This window comes from Melanostigma gelatinosum (genome assembly GCF_949748355.1).
Source record: "Melanostigma gelatinosum genome assembly, chromosome: 3".
NCBI classification, from domain to species: Eukaryota; Metazoa; Chordata; class Actinopteri; order Perciformes; family Zoarcidae; genus Melanostigma; species Melanostigma gelatinosum.
Window position 1 is genome coordinate 24,865,990 of NC_136636.1, and position 16,977 is coordinate 24,882,966.

General features: G+C 43.5%; 3 protein-coding genes across 3 annotated transcripts; all 3 read right to left on the reverse strand.

Moving 5' to 3' along the window:
* Window positions 1-1,387: 1,387 nt before the first annotated feature.
* fbxo2 (F-box protein 2) lies at window positions 1,388-7,415 on the reverse strand. The gene is made up of 6 exons (XM_079266440.1): window positions 7,287-7,415; window positions 5,807-5,872; window positions 4,409-4,535; window positions 3,255-3,347; window positions 3,038-3,176; window positions 1,388-1,865 (listed from the first exon to the last, which is right to left on the reverse strand). The coding sequence occupies exons 2-6, from the start codon at window positions 5,841-5,843 to the stop codon at window positions 1,731-1,733; spliced, it is 531 nt and encodes a 176-aa protein (XP_079122566.1). The 5' UTR covers window positions 5,844-5,872; window positions 7,287-7,415; the 3' UTR covers window positions 1,388-1,730.
* A 2,847-nt stretch (window positions 7,416-10,262) lies between these two features.
* Window positions 10,263-12,215, reverse strand: LOC306775882 (tripartite motif-containing protein 16-like). Its single transcript, XM_079266434.1, has one exon. The coding sequence runs from the start codon at window positions 12,198-12,200 to the stop codon at window positions 10,521-10,523; it is 1,680 nt and encodes a 559-aa protein (XP_079122560.1). The 5' UTR covers window positions 12,201-12,215; the 3' UTR covers window positions 10,263-10,520.
* Window positions 12,216-14,708: 2,493 nt separating this feature from the next.
* Window positions 14,709-15,758, reverse strand: svbp (small vasohibin binding protein). Its single transcript, XM_079266441.1, has 3 exons — window positions 15,655-15,758; window positions 15,251-15,385; window positions 14,709-15,140 (listed from the first exon to the last, which is right to left on the reverse strand). The coding sequence occupies exons 2-3, from the start codon at window positions 15,362-15,364 to the stop codon at window positions 15,054-15,056; spliced, it is 201 nt and encodes a 66-aa protein (XP_079122567.1). The 5' UTR covers window positions 15,365-15,385; window positions 15,655-15,758; the 3' UTR covers window positions 14,709-15,053.
* Between the last annotated feature and the right edge of the window lie 1,219 nt (window positions 15,759-16,977).

A 16,977-nucleotide genomic window follows, 5' to 3' on the forward strand; every position in this document is an offset into this window, starting at 1 on the left:
CTTGGATAGCTCCTTCGTGTCATTTCCTTGATGTGTAATGACCGCTGGCAAACGAAAGAATGATTTCTTGTCTATCAGCTCTGCTGCCACAACCAAAGACAGCACAAAAGTTCACCACCGATAGGTTATGCGACTCAGCCGTGCATGCCAGTGGCTTTGTGTACTCCAACATGGCCGACAGCTAAACTGTGACGTCACACGAGACCACTCTATAGCTGAAAACTACGTTTTACTAAAACAACTTTTAGTGAGGACAGCACACAGCTCATTGCATGAACTGGCCCATCCGTCCTGTCCTGTTTTCTCCTCAGTTGTGTTCCAGGATGTTAATCGGCCACTGATGGGCGACACTTAGCTTTGGGTTGGTCCCAGCTATAAAGGCTGCCCCTCTTCTTTGGCTGTGGTCTCTCACCGCACCTCTCCTCCCTGCCTACTGTTTGGAGGACCTGGATGCTGCTTTGTTTTGATTGTTTATTTAGTTCGATTTAGTTAGTGGTACTTTCAATAAATGTTTATTTATTACTTTCATACTCGTCTTGCGCTCTTATTTTGAATTTAAAAAGGAAGTTGAATAGAGTGTTAAAACAATCATCAGCGTCCATGTGATTGGCTTAGGGCTGATCATGTGATTGCAGGTTTGAATGTGGATTTTGCTGATGCAACAAATACCCGGATGTTTGCTGAAATAGCAAAATGCATTGCGGCTCTTCAGACTTTACAAAAGCACTCTGCGAGGCAGACGTTTACAACAGTGAACCGTTTGGATTAAATCATTACGAATGTTGGTGAATGATTTAGATGTAGCACTAAATCACTTAATCATTTTTTATTTGGAATTTTTCAATTGTACATGCAATATAACCGCAATGAGTAAATGTATTGGAAGAGGTAATGTCGATTTACATTTGTGATTAACAATTTTCAATCAACGGTAGCTGGGACCGGAAACGTCTTGATCAAAACTGTCATGTGACGCAGAGAAGACGCATTGCTTGAGTGTGCTTGAGTGTGAACAGTCTGCTGGTAATGGCATACTTAGTTATTCATTTAGTAGGCAGTATGCAGTACATACTGTATACTGACTGAGTATGTACAGTAGAATGCAGTACGTTATTTATATTAAGTCATCTGTCAGTGTGGTAATAAAATAGCTACGTATATATTTACTTTAGCACTGTACTTAAGTTACATTGTCAAGTACTTGAACTTTACCCAAGTAGAAGTATAAAGTGGCATTAAATGGGAATACTCAAGTAAAGTACAAGTACCTCAAATCTTGAGTACCTTGAGTACATGTACCACTGCTCGCAAGGAAGGAACAAACACATAACAGTCACTTCTTCGAATCGAAGCTCCACCTTGACAAAACAGGCAATGATGTAGTAAACATTTATTTCATCATTTTAATTCCAATCTGAATGTTACACCACCTCCACCCAACCGACCAGTAATGGCTGTGTTGCAAGCAGTAATTGTTATATTTTAAAGTTAGTAAAGCTGCTGTGCCCCCATTTTTGTTTTTGTAAGTACAGGCTTCATAGCAGCAGCATGTTTCCACAGCAACAGCATTATGCATGATATACGGAGGTGCTATGTGCACAAGGCAAACCTGGAGACCTACACGCCAGCCTGGAGTCTTTACATTACTCCAGTTCTCCATCTTCCTCCTCTACCTTTCAGTGTTCACAACTACTTGACTGCCGCCTCCTTTCTGCCCCTCTTTCTCTCGTTCAGACCTCGACCGTAACAGAGCTCCCGGTGACTCGGACTCCGAACCAACCGTCCCAGAACTTGCCGTCTTGTCCTCCATGTTCAAAGGTGATGAAACGCATTCCAGGGCCGTAGTCGGTGAATGTATGGCTGACCTGGAGTTCAGACAGAGAGAGAGAGAGAGAGACAAAACCACAGTGATCCGTACAGCCCGGTGTTATTGTGGATGACAGGAACGACAGCGTCAACATAAAGCTGAACGTGGTAGTCGTTTTAACCCAAACCACGATGTTTCTCGGAGCTTAAAGCTGCAGTGTGGGACTTTTATATATAAATAAACATCTGCTACATTCAAGCCTTAGCCAAACGAGTTCACGCAATGCCGATTAAGCCTATCTAGATGATTGGGAAAGCTCTTTCTGTTTTGCAGTATGTCCGGAGTTGTGGTGTCTGTGGCGACTTTCTCGCGCTGGCGCACTGAAAGGGATGCGTTTTAGGTCAACCAGCCAGAGCTCAAGAGGGCAGGAAGGGGATGAGAGACCATAACGAAACAGCATCTCGGACAACCATCTTAACAGTTCACATCTGGCGAAATAGTCCAACCCGTCTCACATTCCTGGAGGATTACTTTGCAACAAGGACAACAAATTTCTGCTATTGACTTAGCGATCGTCGTGAGAAAAGATAAAATAGTTGCCGCCATGATCATTTTCCAGGGTTGTAAGAACCTGTTGTGTTTTGGTGCCTTATAAGCCTATAAACGCATGAATCTGTTTACTTCCTGTATTGTATTTAGTTGTCTCACCAGTACCTTCAAAAACAGGCCACCACCAACACAAGTCCCTGGACCGTTTAAACCTCTGGATGTTTTTGGTGTAAACCCAAACCATGATCTTTCCCTTAAACTAATCAAGTTGTTTTTCTGCCTAAACACGTCATAAAACAGATTTATATTTTGTAACGGTTTTATAAGGTGCAGAGAAACGAAGTCCAGCTGAGAGGGTCATCAGATCAGCCTCTATGTGTTGTCCTAGCGGGACACACAACAAATGTTGTTGTTTAATTTGAAGGATTTGTTCATTTGGACCCAAGTGTGTCAGGGTGTCCTTACATGGGTCTATAAGCCTCAAAGGATCTGGTTTTATTCAGAGGATTAATATATTAACAAACGTTTCGCTATATAAAGATATAGAGGAGTGATGTCTACCTAAGCAGAGAATGAACTCTCTCTCTCTCTCTGTATGGTGTTATCTATGCTTTGTTTACGTAGCCGGGCGGCGACACACCCTCATAGTGCATGTGAGCGTGTCCCCCCCACCCTGTGTACCTGCTTCCATGAGCAGTCGTCAGAGTCAGGGTCGAGAGTCACCGGCTCGGGTTTGAACTCCTGTAGGACCTCTTGGTTGTCATCCAGCAGACACACGGTCATTTGGTAGTCGCAGCCACAATCCCTCCTCCCGCAGTACCTGCAGTGAGACGTCCGTTAACCAGTGACCAGTGCTGCCTGCAGAAGGTGCGTGCACGTCAGTCCACCTCTGTCTCACCAGTCTTCCACTGTGACGGCCGGCTGAGCGTCCAGCTGTTCGCTGGAGTAATCCTCCGCTAACAGGTCGATCACCTGTCTCTTCAGACACAGCCTAGGACACACATTTGTTTGATATTTTCAGAAAGCAGGAGGATTTTGAAATAAATAGATGAGAAACACTTAAACATACTGAAATATATAATAAATAATGGATCATTTGGGGAAATTCTATATTTTTCTAGTACTTTATTTTTTTATTGTCAAAGAAACAACAATACGACAATATTTTTGATGATATAAGCAAAGCAAACTCAAAGACAACCTTTAATGAAAACTTAAATACATTATTTTTCCACCTTCAGTCAGGTATTCAACTTATATTTTGCTTCATGGTTTGGCATGATTTCTGTAAACATAATTCAGTTTAAAATTTTAAAGCTGATTTGAAAAATATATACATATAAACAAATATAAAACACTCTGACACACAATCCTGTTGGCTAACTTTGGAGTATAATGTGAGTATTTTCTTATTTCTCTCAGACAGCGTACTTTAAACACTGATTATCTATTTTTCAACAGTGAATAATATCACCGTCTTTATCAAGCTGTTCTCTTGTCGCTTAACTCCTCCCCAACGTGTGACTGCGTATTGATCCATACCACCATATATTTGAATTTAAGCTGTATAATAATACATTTGGAGACTGGGTAAATTCATCCAACTTCAAGATCTTAATTTTCCTCCCATTCCATATGAAAGAATTCAAAAGTCTATCCAATGTTTTTAGACTAATTTGAAACAATTGATATGGGTCAAATGTGAAATAATAATAATAAGAACAACTATGGTAATATATTCATGCCAACTGTATTTATATGCTCTAATAAACACAATTGAAACATTTCCATCTGCTAAGATATAAATATGACAGATTCAAAATCTTTGGGATTGTAGGTCCAACTTCATCATTTTTTCCTAGATTCCTTTTCAATGTATACCGATCTTTTAAAGCAGGTTGCACTTAGGAGAATTAGAAACGTAGCTGATAAACATGTACAAAAGAATACAGAAGGCCCGTAGATACAGCGTGTAGCCGTGTTGAGCAGCGCATTGTATTTACAATATTCAAACATAGTCACGTGACTATACATACAGTCATAAACACTCACTCAAAGGAAGTTGCAAAGTATGTGGTCACTCCGTCCATGCAGAAGTCGTGGCCGCAGTCTCCCGGCATGTCCTCCACCTTCCACTGACTCCCACCGTTCTCCGTCAGCTCCCAGAACTCCAGCTGGTCTGGGAGGGAAATGCACAGTCTGTAGTTAGCCGTACTGTGTTGTGTTCCAGTTAAGTTTGACGAGCAACAAAAGAGGCTCAGGAGTGTCAAAGTGGATTCTTGACTTTGGGATTGTACTTTCACCATGGTACTCTGAAGCTCCATTTACTGGCTTTGTTTTTCAGCGCGTCGGCCTCATCTCAAGGGGCAGCGTATGATGGTCATGATCATTTTGTCAGAATGCTAGAGGAGGACATTTTCAGGAATAGTTTTGGGGGAAATGCCTCACTTTCTGGCCAAGACTTATATAAGAAGATAAAACTCTGTTAAATGTAGGTTACAACCAGGACACAGTAAATCAGCAAGTTTTACTACTTTTGGACGCTGTTTCCCATTGTTTCCAGTCTTCGTGCTAAGCTAAGCTAACTGTTGCCTGATGGTATAGCCTTGTATTTAACATACAGACATAAAAGTGGTATCCATCTTGTAAATAACCTGAATCGTGAACAATGTTGAAGTGTTTCTTTCGGCCCGAGCCCCGCTTCAGCTCTGTGTGGAGCCCAGCGTGGTTGATGCAGTGAAGAGCAATCAATGCTCATCTATCTACAGTCAGACCTTCTTGAATGCAGCCTGTTTGTGTGCAGACTCATGCGCTCAGATTAGCGGCTGGATGTTTGGCCACTTTGAAATATATTTTTATTTGCAAATAAAAATAGTGGCCGACACCGTCCTTTTACAGCCACTGACCTGTCCAGATCTTTATCAGAACAGAGCCCCCACTGCAGGGAGACGGGTCCCCATAGAAACACTCTTAATCAGAGGGGGGGGGGGGGGGGGGACTTAGTCTGACACACGTTTTCCAAACCAACCAGTGAGTCTTCATCGTTTCAGTCTTTTTCTGTGAAAAATACTGTTCACTTCAGACAAATCATAAATCTTGCCTTGAGTTTGGAATGGGCTCATTGTTGGCCATTGGAAGTAGAAACGCCCTCTACAACTGCAGTTCTCGCCACCTGTCAAGTACCAGTGTGTGTTTTCCGGCCTCAGTAATAAGCACACGGCGGCGTGGGACACCACAGTGAGGCGAATAAGACACCGCACTAGAAAACTTGGATTTAGAAACCATCTGATTGGATTTTCACCCTGTTTCTTACCTATTTCATAGGATAGACAGCTTAGGTACACATATCACATTTTCAGTCACAAAAATTCCTTTCCCTCCCATGTGGCAGGCCGTAGACTAGATGCCTGATCCAGTTACTTAGCTGGAGATGAAGAAAATAACTCTTACCTTCCCCGCTGGGATTCTTCAGCAGGTTCTTGCCCATGATCACAGCTTCAACAGAGAAGGCCGAGCCTGCAGAAAGAAGAAACAGCTAGTCAGTTCAATAAATTGTCTCCGCTGCAGTTTATATCGGCTGTCTGGATCCCGTCCACCCTCTCGAATCAGGCAGTGGTTCGTCGCCAGCCAGTGGTATTGTCTGTGTGTGTGTGTGTGTGTGTGTGTGTGTGTGTGTGTGTGTGTGTGTGTGTGTGTGTGTGTGTGTGTGTGTGTGTGTGTGTGTGTGTGCCGTGAGACTTTGCAAGGCGCTTATATTTCTGGCAGTGGACAGATTCGGTCATCGTGGGAGCATCACAAATGTGCAAGATGCAGTGAAAAAACGTTGCAGGTGTGTCGTCTCGCAGATAATAATAATAATAATAATAATGCATTTTATTTGTAACGCACTTTTCATTTAAAAAAAATCTCAGAGTGCCACAGAGCCAGTACATAGTAAAAACATAGTAAAAAGCATAGTTAAAACATAGTTAAAACAGTTAAAACACAGTTAAAAAAAAATAAACTATAATAATATAAGATGGTCTGATCCCATTGTAAGATGATCCCTATTTCCAAACTGCATCTGCGTCCTCCCCAGGAGAATGCTACCACATCCTCATGTTAATTCCTCCAAATACTCACAATCATACAAGGATCATCTGACAATGACGCTTTAGACCGACTCAAATATATGATATCTTTAGAATAAATCCATGTGGACACAAATATGTACTGATCTACGCGGTTTTGGGTCCAGCAGGATTTAAAAGGTCCGAAATAAAAGCAGCCCATGTGAAGGTGGACCCTGAGTCCCACAGCACAACTCTAATACCCCGTCTGCTGACCCACAGCACAAGAGATGAACACGCTGAATAGGAGGTTTCACAGAGGATCAACCTGTCATCGGTCAGCAGGAAAACAACTCGGGATAGCACTTTGCAATGGGAACCAGTGGGTCGAGGGCCTGTTTTGAGGGTGTCCTCAGGGACACTGAAATGCAATTTACTTGAAATTATTCAACAAAGATACGACTATAAAAATAGTATCTTTGATCTTTTTCTAAACACTATTACCTCATGTATGTATAGTGTACATACCAGATCCAAAACCCCCAAAATATTCCAGTTTTTGCACCTGTGTGCCCAACTTGTTTATGGTTAATGATATTTACATAAGTCAAACACAAACAATGTGTCCATAAAGATGTTTGTCTGAGTCCCAGAGAACGGATAAGATTCTACAAGATTGTACTGTGATTCAAACACGACTTAGTTGCATATTTGTCCTGCGCTTCAAGGCTCACTGAGCACACAAACAGCTGAGTCATCTGGCCCTGCGGACTCTACGTCACAGGCATAAAAGGGGCAGTGCATGCACGTTATTGTCACGCTCTGCTATAAATGACACTCCGCTCCGTCTAAATACACGAGAGGGCAAACATGTTACTCACAGCCGGGGGAAGGCGAGTGCAGTCTTCTGTTCCGTCCGTCTCTTTCCCTGACTTCACTTGAGCTCCTCTGCAGGATAGCGCCCTCGTGACAGAGTAGCTTTTAAAGCCGGGGAGCACACACACACACACACACACACACATGCAGGGAGGGAGGGAGGGAGAGAGAGAGACAGGGAGGGAGACAGGGAGGGAGGCAGAGGGCAGGGAGGCAGGGAGGGAGGGATGGAGGGAGAGAGAGAGACAGGGAGGGAGGGAGAGAGAGAGACAGGGAGGGAGGCAGAGGGCAGGGAGGCAGGGAGGGAGGGAGACAGGGAGGGAGGGAGAGAGAGAGACAGGGAGGGAGGGAGAGAGAGAGACAGGGAGGGAGGCAGAGGGCATGGAGGCAGGGAGGGAGGGAGACAGGGAGGGAGGGAGAGAGAGAGACAGGGAGGGAGGGAGAGAGAGAGACAGGGAGGGAGGCAGAGGGCAGGGAGGCAGGGAGGGAGAGAGAGAGACAGGGAGGGAGGGAGAGAGAGAGACAGGGAGGGAGGCAGAGGGCAGGGAGGGAGGGAGGGAGAGAGAGAGACAGGGAGGGAGGGAGAGAGAGAGACAGGGAGGGAGGCAGAGGGCAGGGAGGCAGGGAGGGAGGGAGAGAGAGAGACAGGGAGGGAGAGAGAGAGACAGGGAGGCAGGGAGGGAGGGAGAGAGAGAGACAGGGAGGGAGGGAGAGAGAGAGACAGGGAGGGAGGCAGAGGGCAGGGAGGCAGGGAGGGAGGGAGGGAGGGAGAGAGAGAGACAGGGAGGGAGGGAGAGAGAGAGACAGGGAGGGAGGCAGAGGGGAGGGAGGGAGGGAGAGAGAGAGACAGGGAGGGAGGGAGAGAGAGAGACAGGGAGGGAGGGAGAGAGAGAGACAGGGAGGGAGGGAGGGAGGGAGGGAGAGGAGAGACACAAAACACCTGATCTGCAGGTTGGAGCAAGGATCCAGCGGAACTCAGCAGAACCACACATGCACACACTCAGCACAAATGCCAGTTAGAGCAAACACATCAACACCAACAGTGGAAGGAAACATGGGGTCTCTCAATACCAAGTACGGACTTGTGTACTTGGGAGTCTGGACTTGGTGTCCAGACTCCCAAGGACGGGAGGACGCAGTAGGGTCAATTGGAACAGCAGCACTTGATGACTTCACCACATTGACCGGTCTTTATTCACTCACGCACACACATAAAAAGCCAGTGTCGGGAAAAGGGTTGTGGAAGGTTGTTGTGGATGTACGGTGAATTAAATAAGAAAGAACAGCACCAAAAGTATATAAGACATATAACACTGACTGATATGATCAACAATGGATCAGATCCGGATTGCGGTCGGTAATCTATATCGAGAAGCTGGAGAGGAGGCTGCCCAACTCACGAGACGAATCCATCAAAGAAGAGCCAAGATGCAGCAGAGGATGGAGAGGAGACGTGCCATAGCATGCCTCACTTGCTTTGTAAGTCTGACTGAACATTATAATAGGACTTTGTAATTGTTTTTTTGTTATAAATATACCTTTAAAAAATGAATATCCTGGGTTGAATTTCAAACATAAAATGTTTATTCACAATTGATCAGCTGGTTTCTCAAACAGAGACAGATAGCGCTCAGCTCGCTCTGTGGCAGCCCTTTCCCTCTCCTCTTCTCGTCCCTCATGATGAAGTCCATCAGCTCCACTAATGATCTAATGATCATAAATGCTTCATACCGTGAGCTGATTTTCTGGAAGAGAATGGATAAATCCCCGCTTATTTCGATTCAAATACGTGTCTGACGTATGTCCTGTGTGTTTATGAACTGTTTCCTGCAGAAAGGAGGGTCAACCAGGCTTAGGGAACAGGCGAGGAAGGGATTTCACTTTCGGCGTATCGGTTTATACGCTCGGCGAGACACTCGCAGTTTTGATTGTGACTGGCTAACGATTCTGTCAGTCAAGCACACGTTACCCCATTCATGAGTGGACTATGACGCGTATAATGAATATAAAACCTGCAAGCAAGAACTCTACGTTGCAAACCACTTTTTATACATTTCCAAACATGTTAACAAGGCATCCTGTAATAGAATGACGTCACTGGTGATCAAACATCATGTATCACCTGCAGTAACGTGTCACCTGTGTGTGCTTTACATGTCATGGCGCCATCTTGTGGTTGAAATATAAAACACAACAAGTTGTCTCCAAACTAACTAGTAAGAGTTGAACTTAACATGTGAGGATTCATCTCAAGTCTCACATGTTGGTGGACTCACACATGAAGAAGCTGCTGAACGCTTTGCCCTCCTACATACAAGACACACTGACATGCTGCTGAAGAGCAGAGCTCTCATTGTTGATGAGAAGGATTTACTAGTAACCAGAGATGTGGATTCATTCTGCTCCTCATGAGGCAGTTTGGAGCTGATCTGTAATGATATTTGTCTTGAGTTCAGTGGTGAGTTAGAAAAGCTACAAACAAGTATTCCCACTAAACCCACTGACAGGAACACTCTGATGACTGCAGGCAGTTTGAATCCTAGACCACTGAAAGAAGCTCTTCCTTTAAGACAACTACACATTGTACAATCACTGAAAGAGACTTCAATATCAAATCATTGGATCTTAAAGAAATAGTTCCAAACAGACGAGTTTCCTTCTCAACAGACTGATTGTTCTTACAACAAGATCAGAGGATTTTATCTTCTTGAAACAAGATGACTTTCTTCATCATGTAAACCTTCAATGTGTTCACATCCATCAGTATGACTCATCAATTCAGACAACAGCAACATTTAGTCTTTGAAACAAATAAATGTAAATTTAATGAAAGATATCTTTACAGAAAGTGGTGAGAACAAAATCTCTTGGATAAAAGAAGCTCTGGTGATTTCTCTCTTTAAGACACATGCAGTGGAAGAGAAACAACAACAAACTAATACATCAATACACATTCACAACAAACATTTAGACCTCAGAGAAGTTTACATTTTCCTGCAGAGAAATGTGAGTTCAGGTCAACAAAGATCATCATGAGCAGTGATAGCCTCCATGGTTTAACAGACACAGGAAGGAGCTCCACCTGAAGGAACTCAAACATGTACACAACAATGATGACAAGATGTCAAAGTACCGCCCTCAATCTTTGATTGACAGGTGAACAAAATCAGGTCTCAGCAAAAATGGACACAAAATGAGTTTAACAGAAATTAATTTGCTGTTCCATGAATCACTTCTGTCTATTTTAGTTTACAGAACTCAGCAGTGTCTCCATGACAATAAAACCCAAGTCCAGCATAGAGAGGCTGAGTGAATGTGGTCTGGACTCTGTGGAGGAGAGTCATGGTTTCAGAGACGCTGTAGAAAGACAGAATACCTGCTCTGTGATCCAGGTACACTCCTACTCTGGAGGACTGAGGACCAGAGACGGGAGTTTGGATCATGTTGTACCAAAATGTAAAACTGTTTCTGTCACAAAGTAACGCCCAAGATTTGTCATTAAATCCAAAATCACATTCATCATAGCTCCCTGTTCTGCTGATATTCTTGTATGCGACTGCTACATAAACTCCTCCTCCTCTCCACTCCACCTCCCAGTAACAACGTCCAGTCAGACTCTCTCTACTCAGGACCTGAGAACATGAAGTGAATCTGTCTGGGTGACTAGAATAAGACTGTTGTTTACTCATAACTGTTGCTTTTCTGTTCCCCTCAGATAATAACAGCCGTGTGTTTGCTGTGTTTGGATCCAGTGTGATTTCACTTGAATATCTTAAGAACTCAGCTCTGGTCTTGGGCTCTGCTTGTGAAGGAGACAGTAAAACGTCCACTTCAGTCGCTGCCAGTGAGACGTTTGTCCTCTTCTCTCTCAGAACGTCCTGTAGTTTATCTCTGACTTCTGACACAGCCGCCGTCACGTCCTCAAAGTAGCTCAGAGGACGGATATGGATGGCGGACGAGTCTGTAGCTTCTCTGAGTGGTGGCAGTGAGGGGTAGTTGTGTAGAAACTGGTTGTGATCCTCTGTGTGTGAGAGCAGCTTCAGCTCAGCGTCTCTCCTCTTCAGCTCAGAGATCTCCTGCTCCAGCTTCTCCTGAAGCTCTTTGACTCGACTCACTTCACTTTTCTGCTGGGATCTGACCTGCTGCTTCACATCGGAGCTTCTTTTCTCCATGAGACGGATCAGCTCGGTGAAGATCTTCTCGCCGTCCTTCACCGCTTCGTCGGCAGAGCGATTGACGGCCTCCACCTCCTGCTGAAGCAGCTTCACGTCTTTCTCTCTGTCCTGGATTCTCTGCTGGATGTTTAGTCGACTCACCTCCAGCTCTCTCTGCCTCGCAGTCCTTTCTGCTGCAGCTGAGACTGTGTCGTGGCCTTTGTGTTCATCCACAGAGCAGAGGTAACAGATACACTGCTGATCAGTACGGCAGAACATCTTCATCACCTCATCGTGACGAGAGCAGATGTTCTCCTGGAGCTTCTTGGAGGGGTCCACCAGCTTGTGTTTTGTTAATGGAGCCGCGTCATAATGATGCTGGAGGTGTTTCTCACAATAAGAGGCCAGACAGACGAGACAGGACTTGAGGGCTTTCAGTTTCCTCCCAGTGCAGACATCACAGGACACATCTTCAGGTCCAGCATAGCAGTGATCAGCAGGAGCAGCTTGGAGTCCAGTCTTCTTCAGCTCCTCCACTAAAACTGCTAACATGGTGTTTTTCAGCAGGAGAGGCCTCGGTGTGAAGGTCTGCCTACACTGAGGGCAGCTGTGGAGTTTCTTCCCATCCTCTTCATCCCAGAAGCTTTTAATACAGTTCATGCAGTAGCTGTGTCCACAGGAAGTAGTCACCGGATCCTTCAGTAGATCCAGACAGATGGAACAAGAGAGGATTTCCCGATCCAGCTGAACTCCTTTCTGCGCCATTTCACCTCTCAGTGACGACGACTGTCTGAGTTTCGCTTCACTAGAAGTGACTCTGCTTTGACTTCTGATCTGAACAACATGTGTTTGTTCAGTGAATGGAGGCTGTCAGCTCTATCGCTGCACCACCATGTTGGTTACACCCATCTTTAAAACTGTAGATCTGAAGGGGAGGGAACAAGGAAACATGTGGGCAGAGTGGAGCCGCTGTGTTTGAGAGCAGGAGGAAGAAGGAGGGCTTATCAAGCTGTGCTTCATTCCAGGAAGAGGAGCAGCGCTGTGAATGTCAACTTTGCTTCCTCATTCACAAGCAGAGCCTCGGTTAAAAGCTGCTCCACTTATGAAAACATTTCTCTTTTTTATTACAAGACAAGAGACAATACATAAACATAACAACAAGAGGACGACAAGAACAGAGAGATACAAGCCAGCAAACATCATATAGTCAGTGTGTGTGTGTGTGTGTGTGTGTGTGTCAGTGTGTGTGTGTGTGTGTGTGTGTGTGTGTGTGTGCGTGTGTGTGTGTGTGTGTGTGAAAGTAAAGACCATAAGAAAGTACATCAATTTCAAAATAACAACAGAAACAAAGTGAGGGGCAGTATCGCCCCGACCACTGGCAGCAAACCACGACCAGGGCACCGCCAGGGAGCTCCAGAACAGGTCAGCAGGATCAGACAGGCCGGGTTGAATATTATTTCATTCATTCATGCTTATTTCTTTTTTATTGTAATACTTGTGTTGATTGTATTTTATTTTATTTATTATTATCATCATTCTTTTGTTTTTAGACTGATCGGTCCAGAAGAACATCTTGAAGACGTTCTAGTTTCTTCACATCTGGTCTCACAGGTGTCCAGTTGATGCAGGTGATACATGTGATGAGATGATCCTATAGGATGCCTTGTTATGAAGCTTTATACATTATAATGTGTTAAGATTGTTCTTATTAATCATTGTAGACATGACCTTCATATAATGTGTTACATAATTCTTTATTAATAAATGATTAAATATTATTCTGGTTGACTGATGGCTGATGTGAAATAGAGAAACTCAAGACGGTTTATTAAAGACGACTAACATTTCTAAGTGCAGACATGATGATTTATTAATTTACATTGAGAAACAACAGCATTTTAACCAATACATAATTTGTACCAACTCATTTATCAGAAAGTAAAAAGTATATATATATATATATATATATATAAATATATATATATATATTCGAGTAACAGACCAACATGTTGGAAAATGAAGCACATGAAGCAGAAACATCCACATGGCATGGCACATGTGTTGAGAGTGTTACCTGCTCTGTAACGACTCCATCTCTCTGAGCTTCAGAGGTGTTGAGTTAGAAAAGCTGGAAATAATTCCAACTCTCCCTTTGACACAAATTTCACTTCTGGATGTTTTAGATGTTAAATTAATGAAAAATGGTGAAAAAGCTACAAACAAGTATTCCCACTAAACCCACTGACAGGAACACTCTGATGACTGCAGGCAGTTTGAATCCTAGACCACTGAAAGAAGCTCTTCCTTTAAGACAACTACACATTGTGAAGAATTGAAAGAAACATTTAAACCTTTAAAAAAAAAAACAAGTTTCCTTCTCGACGGACTGATTGTTCTTACAACAGCTGGTTTTCTGTCTTCCATCATGTTTTGCCCCTCCAGAGCTATTAACATCGTTGCCTCTTATGCGAGGTAACGTACAGCTCATCTGCGTTGAACTTGGTCAACTTCAACATGCCAATTCGATTTTTGACAGTATTTGTAGGAAATAAATAGCATACAAGCTCAGTTAAGCCTTTACATACAGGTTACAAAGGATGATCGCCAACCTGACGTGTCTGTAGGAAATATGCAACTCTGCTCCCAGTTCTTGCTGTTCGGACACACGTTACCTGCAATGCTTTCAGCTAAAAATGGGTCAGTGCATGACAACAATGCTCTGGTATATTCAGGGCCCTGAATCAGAAAGTGGGGCTAGTGAAAACCCGGAGATGAGGAAAACTCTGGGTTTCAGATCCAGAAACTCTGGTGAACCTGACCCAGACACGCCCTTTTATTCCCGCTGTATCAAAGGTTTCCTGTTTGTCAGATTATAAATCCTGTGTCCATATGAGTTTGTTATTTAGGACTATTTTAACTAACCAGTTATCCGCTGTCCTCTCATTTCCTTGAACAGCGGTTTTCTGACATCACATTCAAACATTATACTCGACACTAAAGCAGTTCTACTTGGATGTTTACTGCACATTAATTGTGTAATCTCTGTTCAAACGATAGAAGTCGACATGAAGCTTTAGACACGGAGGATCAATGAATAAGAACCTCCTGATGTGATTGGTCGCACTGATGGAACATCCGATAATACTGGAGATCATATGGCAACACCGCTGGAGTTATAGTTGTATAGTCTGAACATGTTTTACCAACATCGCAGTGACTGTTTACATTTAGTACATTAGTTGAAGTAGCTGAAATAACGCTGATGAGACAAGATCCAATTTAAAATACATTTATTTAACGTGCAAATCCTCACACACACATTGCCACTGGATCAGATTGTGAGCATACAATCATGTCTCCTTGTCTTTGATCGATACACTTTTTGAACCAATACTTTTCATCTTCAGTGTTCCACGTCGGGAATGTTCAACTCCAGAGTTCAGGGTTAGGCTCAGACTTTGTTGAAGCTGCTATCTGAAGCAGGCCCAGCAGAGTCAAGAATTTGAGATGTAAACCATCGAGAGCAACGATTGTCTTATTGACCGTCAGCGTGAGTAGAACGGTCTGATTGTATGAAGGTACATGGGGCCTTGTTGCAGGGTCCTGGTCCAGGTCTCATCATTCTCCTTGTGACTGCATCTGTTTACAAAAGGCCTCAAACTGCTGCTGTTCCAACTCCGTCATCACCTTGTTCAAGGCATAAATCTGCAAATCAAGAAGGGAAGACAGCGGACGCAGCTGGTCACACAGGAGCGAGAAGTAACGTGGCACACATCACATTTACCGCCAGGATAGACTGCGGGGCGTTAGGTCACCTCGGCTCTCTGGCGCTGCTTGTGCTCTTGCTGTGCAGACTTCTGCCGGGCTCGGTCTCCTCTGGTCGGGGTGGAGTTCAGCTTCGGCTTGTCTTTACGGCAGGCTGGCTCCATGGCGACGGTCCTCCAATCAACCTGGGAGGTTTAAGATAAATACAATAACACGACTTACACTTAACAAGTTACAGTTAAAGAGGCGTGCGTGTCTGTAACTATACAAACAACCCAAAGCGACATGTTTCTCATTCAGAATTCTTTTTTTATTTGAATAACATAACTTGCATATCGTTAGCACACAGAAACAGTAAATGAGCCATTTGCCGAGTAAGCTAACGCTAATGTTAGCTTAAGCTGTCGGTTAGTTTACAGAGTAACAGTTGTGTTCCAGTGAACGGTGCTCCTACCCGTGGATATAAAACGGCGGAAAACAGTAATATAACTTGATTAAGGTTGAGTTAGCCGGAGAGGTGGATGTAGATAATCCTCAGCCGACAGCTGTTCACAAGGTGTCACCAATAAACAAATCCGGCTTTCGCCGTCAAGCTTGACTTCAAAGGTTCCGGCTGGTTTTGTTTCCGTGTTACCGCCATCCAGCGCCGCTGTCTTCAAAATAATGAATTAATACACATAAGAAACAATATAAAAAATAGAAGACAATATAAAAAGAAAGAAAAAAAACAACTATCTGTATTTTCAACATGTCCTTCCCTTAAGTAATCTCATCTCAAGTTCTTTATATTTCATACAGTACACTCAAACATTCATGAAAACAACCCTTCATGTCAACAATATGCAAATCAACATACCATTTCTAGATTTCCTTGCTTATTTTTTAAATGTTATTATTCATTTTTTTTTTTACAATGTATCAATATAAATGTGCCTTACTGACCACAAAGAGCAATGAAGTAATGCTTTTTGAACATTCATCCATTTAGTGTAGCCAGGAGAAGAAATCCCAGAAGAGACTATATGTTCATAACTTCCCAAAAAAAGGTAGAAGAGCAAACAATAATGGATAGCCTAAGTTTAAATAGTGTGTGCAATAAGACAGTGTTCATGTTCCACTAATCTGAAATGACCAAGCAATCTATCTTAGAAAATATTATGAAAGCTGTGCACAGTGGACTCTGAAACTAATGTTGCTGCTTATAGTTACACTTCACTGCTGTGAGCGCCACACATGAAATTCCACTCTCCTTCATTGTATTACGTAAGGAGGCGGCAAACATCTCTGAGGTGGAAATCTGAAAACCTTATCAATTCAAACTACAGTACAAATTGCACACCTAAACCTGTGTCCGTTTTTTGTGAGTTGGGTGAATTAAACCTTTGGAACAAATGAAGGCCCGCGAGTTTGAAATTCTATATGAATAACCGATTCATCTTTCAGGATAAACACTGTGCTGTCTGTCTGTAGGACCACCAGGGTGGAGGTTGGCTCCCAGAGGTTTCTCAACAAAAGCAGCAGCTGGAAAGAGTGAAGTTGCATTAACTGGGTCCGACCACAAGATGTCGCTCTTGTCTAATAGCCCAGCTATACTCATTGGATTGTGCATGAGTTTGCATTAGCACAGATATTTCGGGCATCATGACGTCATTCAACATTGACCTGATGTGTGTGTCTGACTGTGATGGTATTTGGAAAGGAGAGTTCGACGGGAGAATATTAAGAAAATGAAACGGTTTTCGAAGTGTTTTCCACCGATTTCCACTTTTGATTCAGA

Excerpts from the sequence above, each read along its gene's own strand:
- fbxo2 (XM_079266440.1), bottom strand. The coding sequence starts at position 5,843 with ATGGGCAAGAACCTGCTGAAGAATCCCAGCGGGGAAG. Across the intron at positions 4,536-5,806 it reads GAAGAATCCCAGCGGGGAAG|ACCAGCTGGAGTTCTGGGAG; the intron begins GTAAGAGTTATT and ends TTTCCCTCCCAG. Across the intron at positions 1,866-3,037 it reads ACGACTGCTCATGGAAGCAG|GTCAGCCATACATTCACCGA; the intron begins GTACACAGGGTG and ends TCTGAACTCCAG.
- LOC306775882 (XM_079266434.1), bottom strand. The coding sequence starts at position 12,200 with ATGGCGCAGAAAGGAGTTCAGCTGGATCGGGAAATCCTCTCTTGTTCC.
- svbp (XM_079266441.1), bottom strand. The coding sequence starts at position 15,364 with ATGGAGCCAGCCTGCCGTAAAGACAAGCCGAAGCTGAACTCCACCCCG. Across the intron at positions 15,141-15,250 it reads AGCAGCGCCAGAGAGCCGAG|ATTTATGCCTTGAACAAGGT; the intron begins GTGACCTAACGC and ends CTTGATTTGCAG.